Here is an 11,251-nt window from a genome sequence, read left to right on the forward strand (position 1 = left end):
AAAATCTCCATCTCATCCTTCACAGAAAAAGAAAACTCCCCTAAAATTCATATGGAACCACAGAAGACCCCAATAGACAAAACAATCCTGAACAAAAAGAACAATGCTGGAGGGATTACCATTCCAATCTTAATATATGCTACAGAGCCATAGTAATAAAACCAATAAAATATTATAGAGCCATAGTAATAAAAACAACATTCCAGCAAACAAAGAGAGATGTAGAGCAATGTTGAAGGCCCACATGAATACATGTAACTCCAGCCACTTAATATGTGACAAAGAGGCCAAAAACAGAAGCTGGGGAAAGAAAGCATCTCCAACAATGGTGCTGGGAAAACAGGTTGATGTCCATACATAGAAGAATGAAATTAGACCCTATCTATCACCTGGAACAAAATCCAACTCCAAACAGACCCAAGATCTAACTATGAAACCTGAAACACTGAAACTGCTAGAAGAAAACATAGGCAGTCTGCTGTGGAATAATCCTCTTGTACACTGTAAAGATTTGCCACTTGACTTGGTTTATAAAATGCTGATTGGCCAGCAGCCAGACAGGAAGTATAGGTGGGGAGACCAAACTAAGAATGCTGGGAAGGAGAAGGGTGGTGTCAGCCATATGCAGAGAGATCAGGAGATGAAAGTGCCATGCTAATAAAGGTACCACCACATGGCAGAGCATAAGTAAGGAATGTGGGTTAACTTAAAATGTAAGAGCTAGTTTAGTAATAAGCCTGAGCTATCGACCGATTATTTATAATTAATATAAGCCTCTGTGTGGTAATTTAGGAAGTGGATGCTGGGTATTTGGGAACAGGTGTTGGAACAGAAAGGCTCCGACTCCATTTACATCAGTACCCTACATTATATAGGTGTAGGAATGGACTTCCTGAATAGAATTCCATTTTCTCAAGAATTAAGGTCAAGAACTGACAAATGGAATTTCATAAAACCAAAAAGCTTCTGCACAGCGGAAGAAGCAATCATCAGGTGAAGAGGAAGCTCACAGAATGGGAAAGAATTTTTGCCAGCTCTACATCTGACAAAGGATTAACATCCAGAATATATAAAGAACTAAAAAACAAAACAAAACAATAAAAAAATGGCCCATTTTAAAGATGGGCCTGGGACTGAACAGAGAATTCTCAAAATAAAATAAAAGGCTAAGAAATAACGAAAAATGTTCATCGTCCCTGTTCACTTGGAACCTTCAGCTCACCGCTGCCCAATCTGGAAAGCCCCATTCCTCCCTCCCCTCCCCTTCCCTCTCCCTCCCTTCCTCTTCTTTCTCTCTCCAAACCCCACCCACTCAGAGTCTCCAAAGGAAAGGTGCCAAAAAGCCTAATGTGCTCAGCTTTTGACCATACTTTGGCACAAATACAGCTTGTGGCAGACACATCATCAACCCTTCCTACAACCCATAAAATCTCCCTGCTTTCGTTTGGGGGCAGACTCCTCTGGCCCTGATTTCTGGGACCAAAGAACCCGCCCAGGAGTTGCTCTCAATAAACCTGTTATACTTTTTCAATTCTGCTTGATTTGGCTTACTGTGTCAGCAGAGAAACATATTAAATCTACCACATGACCCAGCTTTATCACTCCTTGGCATATGCCCAAAGGGCTCAACACCCTCTTCCACAGATACTTGCTCAGCTGTGTTATTGCTGCTCTTTTCACCACAGCTAGGTATCTTAGTTACTTTTCGATGGCCAGGAGACACACCATCATTGAGGCAACTTAATAAAAAAAAAGCATTTAGGTGAAGGCTTGCTTACAGTTCAGAGGGTAAGAACAAGACCATCATGGTGGGACAGAAGCATGCTATTAACTGATCTACAAAACAAAAACAAACAACCACCTTATAAAACACGCAGATAAAAATATTTATCTAGCTTAAATGAACTTTTCTCATCTGGGCTGACAATGCTCCCTCCAAGAGTCAAAGACCACCACCTAACAAAAACTCAACACCCGGATGAGAAGCCCTCTTTTGAGTTGTTGGTCAGAGTTCTTAGGAGACTGACAAAACATTACAGACCATTACTACTGCCATTGGATCCACCCCCACCCCCGAAGGTGGAAAGTAAGTCCTTATTGCTGAAGAAACCATGCACTTAGGAAAGTGGTGGAACTGGCCTGAAAGCCTCCTCCCTGAGGATTAGCTTCCATAATACCAAAAGGTGCCAGGCAAGTTTCCGAAGGACGGAAGCCACCAAGTCCTATCAGCTATGGCATCTATGAACCATAGCAATAGCCAGCATGGCGCAACAATCCTAAGGGTGCAGCAGTGGCATGCAGACCTTGGCAGCCAGCAGCTTAGACCACTCAACAAGAGGGAAAATATGCCTGATACTGGAAACCTAGCCAGTTACTCAGGGCTAGTGAAGTCACGGATCTTGGAGGAGAACCTACAACCACCATTTTACTAAATGTGAAGGGGCCAGAGTCGGCCCACTCAAGCATGTGACACTAGCAGGCCTTGCCCTTCTCTCTGTTCCCTCTGCCTTGCTAAAAATCATTAGATTACATTCCTAAAGCTAGCCCCAAGATTCATTCCCTTATTTGGCCAATCCTTACTCCTGAGGCTGACTATCAAGGTCCAGCTAGCAAAGTATAGAAATTCAGCAATCCTTTGGCTCATCTAACAAACATGCTCAATTAAAATTAAACCCCTCAGCTGGGTGGTGGTGGTGTACGCCTTTAATCTCAGCACTCAGGAGGCAGAGCCAGGCGGATCTCTGTGAGTTCAAGGCCAGCATGGGCTACAGAGTGAGTTCCAGGACAGGCACCAAAACTACACAGAGAAACACTGTCTCAAAAACAAAACAAAACAACAATAAAACAACAACAAAAAAGAAACACCTCATTCTGACTCAGGGTTTCTTTCCCCTTATATCCTTTTATCCAGGGCCAGTCCTTTGTCCTCTGGGGCAAATACCCCTGCCCCCTTTCTCTTTTTCCCTTCCCATTCTCCCTCCTCTTCTATCTCCTGTCTTTGTCCCTTATCCCTGTCCTCTATCCCTCTTGTGCAAATAAATCTCCTTTGTGCTGATAACATGGTCTTGAGGGTCCTAGCCAATACTTTTCCTTTCAAAATGTATTTGTTCTCATCCCTCATCAAGGAACTTACTTCTCTTTGCAACAGACTAAAACCATTACAGAAAGCCACAACTGTAGTAGGTAGCTGTTCCAGCTTTGACCTGGAAGTACTACCCCTAGTGAGGCTCTGGTAACTGCCGTGCCTACCTATGACCTGCCCCTGGGTAGGGCCAAGACGGGAGCCCTTAAGACCTAAGATTCGGATGTGCCGGGGCTCTTGGTTCCTGGTGATCCTGGATGCTGGATGGTAGACTGAGTAGAGTTCTCTAGAGAACACTGCTAGACTGCACCTCATCTCTCCTGGATCCTGTAACCAAACCCTTTACTGGCTGTAAGTTACCCCAAAATAAACCTTCTTTTTAACTACATGGAGTTACTTTAATAAATTCCCACAATACACAACCAATCAAAATGCAGAGATTTGGAACCCACTCCCAGTGCATACAACTACAAAACAACTCTAAAATGCTCAGAGAACATTTTAGAAGAGGCATTAGAAAGATTCTAAGAGCCAGAGGCTTGGAGTGTTTTGCTGTGAGACTGTATCTCCTAGTAATGTCAGAAGCTATGCTCAGTCTCAGCAACATGACTGCCTAAACAGGAACTGAATAAGGACAACAGCATGCCAAAGTGGATAGGGGAAAGACCATGTGGCCTCAACCATATACAAAGAACTACAGACAACCAAGGAATGCTGAGGCAGGGGAATCGTCTTCCCTGGAAAGAACACATCAATTACTTATCCAATACCAAATGGTCAGCCTTGAAAACACACATACAAGTTATATTAAACAGACTAAGCAGGTTATATTTAGTAATTAATACATACACACACACACACATATATGCAGATAACAGCAATTAATGAAAAAAGAAAATGACTTTGAAACAGACAAGGAGGGGTACATGGGAAGATTTGAAGGGAGAAAAAGGAAGGAAAAAAATGACATAATTATATCAAAAGTAAAAGAAATAATAATAATGATAATAAAGAGTCAGGTGCTGCTATGGAATATTATGTTAACTGTGTAAAGGTGCATTACATTTGTTTCTGCTGCCTTTGTTTAACACGTAAGAGTGTGTTACATTGGTTTGTGCTGCATTTGTTTAACTATGTAAAAATGTGTTGTTGTTTCACTTTGCCTGCCTAAGGCACCTGATTGGTCTAATAAAGAGCTGATCGGCCAATAGCTAAGCAGAGAAAGGATAACCAGAGGTGGTGGGCAGAAAGCATAAGTAGAAAGAAAAATCTAAGAAGAGGAGAAAAGGGAAAGGATTGGAGAGGGAGGACGAGGAGAGGAGAGCAGAGGAGAGAAGGTAGAAAGAGGGGGATACCTAGGGCCAGCCAGACAGCTGCCAGCCGGTAGACACAGAGTTGGTCATACAGAAAGAAAGGTAAAAGCCCCAGACAAATGTATGAAGAGAAAATGGTTAAGTTATAAGAGCTAGCAAGAAATAAGAGCTAAGATAAGGCCAAGCACTCACAATTAATAAAAAATCTCCATGTCTTTATTTGGAAGCTGGTTGGGGCCCCTCCCCCAAAAAAGAGCTTGGTACAAGGTGCTGTGGCAGGCACACTTGTGAACTCAGCATTAGAGCTATGGAAAAATGAGGTAGATCCCTGAAAGGCCATTCCAGCTGGTCTAGCCTATTCAAAGTTCCAGGCCAACGAGATCCTGTCTCAAACATAAAAGAAGGATCCTGAGGAATGACTCTGAGGTTATCCTCTGCACTCCACATGTACTCACACATACACAAAATTATAAATTTATCATTTATTAAAGATAGAAGCAAAATTTTATAGAAGATAGATGTGTTTGCTTACTTTTACATGAAGACTAAATCGTGGCTGAACATTTAATAGGCATCTTCAGTTCAAGGAGAGCCTGGGCTGCAGAGTAAAATCCTGTCTATGCTACTGTTGTACAGACACAATCCACAGAAGCTATACTTCTCCAGGCATAGACATTATATTTGGACTATCCCTCTCTTTAACATAGGAACTTTTACACATATATCATACAGTGATTTCTAGTTTAAATACTAAAAGAATGGGAGAAATGAAATGTAATAGCTGAGGTGAAGTGATGTAGGGGCTGTCTTTTATTTGTCTTTGTCCACACTAAGCTGAGTAGATTACATAAACTGGCTTCCTTGCACTTGGCCTCCAGTTGAATTCAGTCAATGGGCAGTACAGTCAGGAAACTGAAGGAAGAGAAGGATGAAGTCAGTGCAGTTCTTCTGCAGTTCCCTGCTTCCTGTGGGGTCACCAGAGGCTGACTGTGTGCTTTACTATAGGACACAGCACCTCAGAGGTATTCCTATCTGGCTCCCTCTAGGTAGTGGAGACAAGCACCTTGTTCTAAAGAGAATTTTGAATTCACAAAAATGTCACTTACTAAATCCTCCAGTTACCTTTTAGGAAGCACTATTTTCCATCTGGACTCTCAATCATATGGAAAGACTTGGGAGACAGGCATTTAAATAATGAAGAAAGACTTGAGGGAAGAGTCTGAACAAATGAAAACACAAGGTATTTATGTTTAGGGACAAGTGGTCTCATGATCCTAAATGCATGAGGGACCTTAACCCACATCTAGATCTGAGTCAAGACTTCCAATTACTGGCTTTACTGTGGTCACTTATATACATGGATCACCTAGCCATTTATTTATAAATGAAATTTCTATATTAATATACATCTCTCTTGTTCTCAGATTTATTTAGCATGTTTGCAAAGCCACACAAACACTTTCAATAGAAAATAGACAAGATGTCCCTGCAAACAGGCTAGGTGGTTATCTATAGGTACATTGTGGGGAAGATTCAGGTCCCTTTGAAAGACAAAATTTTGCAAATGTGCATTTTTTTTCTGAAAAATGGGGGGGGGTAGCCTTGTTTCAGTTTTCAAAAAGATATGTGCCCCTCTCAAAACCAGTGCTAGTAAACCCCCAAAGACTGCCTTGAATGCTGGCTTGCCAGAGCCAGTTCTCCCAGAAATGTCTGTAATGGAAGAAAGTTCTTATGCAGTCATAGAAATATAATGAGCAGGCACCAGACACTGTAAATCTACTGCCTACTCCAGGTCATACAGAGCTCACTGCCTTTAGACAATCTGCTGATGTCTGCAGCACCACCCCACAGTACAGGGAACTAAAAACCCAGGGCTGTGTGGTATTCATCCTGGCCCCTGGGTTTTTAGAGAGAATCTCACTATGTACTCCAGGCTAGCCCCAAACTCCCTGTCCTCCACTCCCCTGCCTCCATCACCAGCTTATTGACTGTTTCACATACTTTCAGGAAGTAGCCAATGCATATTTTAAAGAAGCCTGCTAGAAAGGGTTATACCATTTCATACAGTAGAATCTATGTCCTCACACTGAATACCAAAGGCTCCAGAAGAGCTCTGTGCTGGGCTGCTTGGCATTAAACCAGAAAGTAAATTGTACGAGGATCCCAGTTTATTTTGCAAGATTGCAACATGGAAAAAGGAAATCATCATTCCACTTACTTTAGCAAAAGAAATGGACATATGCGTCAGAGTAAAGGAGTCTACACATTTTGCTATCAAAAGCAAGTAAGGCTTAAGAGAACACTGGGAAGGCAAATTAGAAACATACATAGCAAGAAATAAACATTTTCAAACTATGCTGCATAATTCTGCTACTGCTCATATAGTCCAGAATTGCATTTATCTAAAATGTTAAATTTTGTTAAATGATAGTTAGTTACATCAGGACTGTTGCTAAACAACTATTTCACAGTGTAGTTATTAAAGTATGTCTCACTCCCAAAACAAAGAAAATGCACAAGTGTTCACTTAGGATAGAGACAGTGAATAAAGTGAACATGCTGCCAGAGCTACTCTGCTGTCTATGACTCAGCAGTCCCTTGATATGTAGCTTGGTGTCGGGCAGATGGTTTGAAACTGTGAGCACCAGAGGAGTTAATTCACGCTAACTACCAGGAAGACTGCACAGTGTACAGGACGCTCTCAAAAAATGATATATTACTTCTCAACCCACTTCCTAAACTTTTGCTATCCAAGGCTCACTTAAAAAATATATTTTGTATTAATTTTGAGAATTGTATACATGCATACAATGTATTTTGAACATATTCACCCCTATTCCTCCCTCTTAACTTCTTAATCCATCCTTCACTGTCTACCCCCTCCCAATATCAAGTATACAGTTTTTTTTTTAAAACCCATGGAGTACAATTTGTACTGCCCATATACACATGGGAGTGAGGCCATTCACTCAATTGAGGTCAACCTACCAAGGACTAAATCCTAAAAGCACTCTCCTCACCTAGCAGTCATCAACTGTCAATAGCTCCTAAGTGAACTCCCCCCGCCCCACCCTAACGTTGGAATGTTGACTGGCTTGACCTTGTATGGATATTATGCAGGGAACCTCAGCTGCTAAGGTTTCAGGAATGCAGTAGTCCCCTCATGCCCAGAAGACACTGTTTTGGGCTAGAGATGGCTCAGAGGTTAAAAGCACTGGCTGCTCTTCCAGAGGTCAATTCTCAGTACCCACATGGTGGCTCACAACCATCTGTAATGAGATCTGGTGCCCTCTTCTGGCCTGCAGTCATACATGCTGTATACATAATAAATAAATCTTTAAAAAAAAAAAAAAATACTGTTTTATCCCAATCCTTCCTGATACCTAGCTCTTACAATCTTTTGCCCACACCAGGGCTCATTTTTATGTTTTTAGTGGAAAGGAAAGAGCTCAAAGTTGGTGACTGATTCATGAACTAGTTTATCCAATACAATACAAGGGGATTTGGTATAGCATGCTAGCTTGGGGTTGGTATAGTGCTAGCTTGGTGTTGGTAGAGTGCTAGCTTGGGGTTGGTATATTATGCTAGCTTAGGGTTAGTATAGTATGCTAGCTTGGGTTTGGTATAGCATGCTAGCTTGGGTTTGATATAGCATTCTAGCTTGGGTTTGGTATAGCATGCTAGCTTGGGGTTGGTATAGTATGCTAGCTTGGGGTTGGTATAGCATGCTAACTTGGGGTTGGTATATTATGCTAGCTTGGGTTTGGTATAGCATGCTAGCTTGGGTTTGGTATAGCATTCTAGCTTGGGGTTGGTATAGTATGCTAGCTTGGGGTTGGTATAGTATGCTAGCTTGGGGTTGGGTCTGACTTCCTCTTTTTAAGAAGACATTGATGCCATCCATCATGGGGCACTACTCTTCTGGCGGCACCTAATTCTAACCCTCCCCAAGAGACTTTACCCCAAAATATCATTATCAAGTAGATCTGGGTGTTTAGTTTTCAACACATCACTGCAGTGTACTGCAGTGTACATGAAAAAGAACAGGCAGAGGTGATTGCAAAACACAAACAACATTTCACCTCGATGCTCGGGGTAATGCGAAATACCTTAGTAAAATCCAAGTCTTTGGCTGAAGATATGGCTCAACAGGTAAGGGGACTTCCAGCCAAATATGAGGACCTGAGTTCAGTTCCTAGAGCCCACATGACAGAAGGAGAGGACGAGTCCCCCAAGTTGTCCTCTGACCTCCACACATGTGCTGTGGCACTCTATCCCTACCCAAATAAATGAATAAATATAATCTAAAAACCCAATCCTATCTATTCTAAACAGAGAGACTCCAAATGTATGTCCTTCTGTAACCACTACATGTGCCTTCTGGGGGTTTCTGCTGTGCCTTCCACTGGAAGGACTGCCACTTCTTCCTCATAAACTTCCTTCTTAGGGCTCACTGCATAGACTACTTCATTGCCCTGTCTTCACTGTTTCTCTCTCCCAAGTAGCCTATAAATACTTACAAATAAGGATATCAAACAAATTCAGGATTGCATGTCCAGAACTTAATATGACTGAATGGGCCACGTGGCAGAATTCCGAGAATGCGTTCACCTCAGTAGATCACACTTTGTAAGCAGGCTGCCACGTGCCCACTACCTGATAGACATTTGTTCCATTATGCAATCAGGCAAGTGACAAGTAAGACTGCCTTCTCAAAAAGCATGCCAGTTGAAAGAATGAAAGAAAGGATCTGTTAAACATAAATACACAGAACATTGTTTAGTTCACATATAATACAGCTGCATGGCTTCATCTTTCTGAGCTTTTATAGTTTTACCCAAATAAATAGCAATAATGCCAAAGCTTTAGATCAGTAGGAGAAGTTAATAAAAAAAATTCTAAGAAGTACTGACTAAACACACAGCATGTGCCACAGTTCACAAAAGCAGCCAACAAATACCTCTTAGGGAAAACAAGAGTACTTCTAAATTTACAGATTTTAAAATCCTATATAGGTGTGTTAAAGAGAAATGGGTTCGATAAATGTACCTAATTCATAGAGTCTTTGATTATCCAAAAAAGCAGTTCAGTTTTATTAAAGTACAATTTTTACTCATGGAGAAATTGAGAGATATACTCACTGTCCTTCCATTGTTTAACATACAGTATATAAAATGGCAGGCTTTTCTTACATGTGTGAGTATGGGCTGGGGCTTATGATGGGGACAGAAAGGACATTTTTAGGCATTAGACATCATCATTCTTAGCACCAACTCATAGAGAAACTCCTTACATATAAAGATGAAAAAACATTCCCTTAAGTTCATGTTTCCTAAAACAGTTCATGTGAATTCAAGTAGCTTAACAAAAGCCTATAGGTAAGAACTGGTAGATAAATTTGGGCTCCACATGTAGCATAATATCCCTACCAGAGGTCTCTGTCATAATGTCCAAAACCTACAAATACATTCTGATTTTGAGATAGGGAGAACATCCATTATCCACGTGGGCACAACATAGCAACAAGACTTCTTGTCCCCCTGATGGAAGGAAGGCAGGAGGAAGTGGTAAGAGAGATACAAATGTGATCAATACTAGACTAGCCATAACTGAGCTGGAGGGGAGACAGGAGCTAGGAGCCCATGAATCTAAGAAGCCCTTCGAAGCTAAAAAAAAGACAAGGAAACAAATTGTCACCTAGAACCTCCAAAGAAAGCAGGCCCAGCTAGACACCTTGACTTTAGCCTGATGACATCCATTTTATTCTTCTGACTCCATTGTATGATAGTTCTTGGAGTCTTACAGTTCTATAAGACGATGAATTTGTGCTTTAAGTTGATAGTGGCAGCAATGATAAGAAACTACTCATTCAGTATCTTCCTTACAGGTGATATTTAGAGACGAGTTGCTCAAGGTGTATGTCTGGAGGTTGTGGGTGACGAACAGGCAAAATGTCAAGATTTATCAAATGGAAGCTGCCTATGTGAATTTCTAAAGGCAGAAGCAATCGACTGTAAGGAAATCTTGGAAACTTACCTTTTATGTAAGAGGCTATATTTTATGAATATATATTTTATGAATCTCATGCTACACGTTTTACTTGAAACACACTGGTCATGTCTGTGATTCCGTATTTATAAAGTCTTGCATGTTGCAAAGGAGCCATTAGGCGGAGTAAGATTTAAGGTTTCCCAATAAGGACAGGCCTTTTGAATGAATAAGGATGGGTAATAGTGTATGGGCAGCTTTATTACGTTAAAGATGAATAAAAAACTTAAAAGAATTTGACATGTGACTGAAAAGGGTCTAAAACAGGGGGATTTAAAACAGATCCCCTCTCGGTAACATAAAAATAATCCAAATTCCCAAGCAAGGTCACAGAGAAGCCATATAGCCCTGGTGGCTGGGACCGAGTCGAGCTCTCCCAAGTCTGAGGCTGGTCCTTTAACGCAAGCCATAGGCTAAGTCAGAAGACCCGTTCCTGGAGGAGGCTGAAGGGAAAGGGGAGACTCGGCACCCAGACTCACAAAAGCAGGTCCCCAGACAAGAACGCCCCTGATCCAGGCCCATTGCTCAGCTAAAGAGAGAGTTGAGCGAGCGCCAGCCACTCACCCTGCAGCAGCTGAGTGCCATGAAACCACCTCCAGCTCGCTCCACGGCCGACAGACCACGCAGCAGCACCCTGAGCCAGGCCCAGGCTTCGACGGCTGCCGAAGCCCAGGAGGTAACGTAGCAGCGGTAGGTCACAGCGCAGCCTCCAGGAGGCCGCCATCTTCCCGGCCTTCTCCGGGACGGCTCGCAGCGCGGATAGATCGACGGCCCCAAGGCCCGCCCAGGCCCCGCCTTGCATGGGCTA

General features: G+C 42.2%; 1 protein-coding gene across 1 annotated transcript in view; it reads right to left on the reverse strand.

Moving 5' to 3' along the window:
- Pdhx (pyruvate dehydrogenase complex component X) overlaps positions 1–11,210 on the reverse strand; it is a 65,841-nt gene extending 54,631 nt beyond the window's left edge. The window contains exon 1 of the mRNA XM_028877919.2: positions 11,008–11,210. Coding sequence (XP_028733752.1) covers positions 11,008–11,167 — 160 coding nt within the window. The 5' untranslated portion in view covers positions 11,168–11,210. The remainder of the gene's footprint in view (positions 1–11,007) is intronic.
- Between the last annotated feature and the right edge of the window lie 41 nt (positions 11,211–11,251).

Source organism: Peromyscus leucopus, chromosome 4, assembly GCF_004664715.2.
Source record: "Peromyscus leucopus breed LL Stock chromosome 4, UCI_PerLeu_2.1, whole genome shotgun sequence".
NCBI lineage: Eukaryota > Metazoa > Chordata > Mammalia > Rodentia > Cricetidae > Peromyscus > Peromyscus leucopus.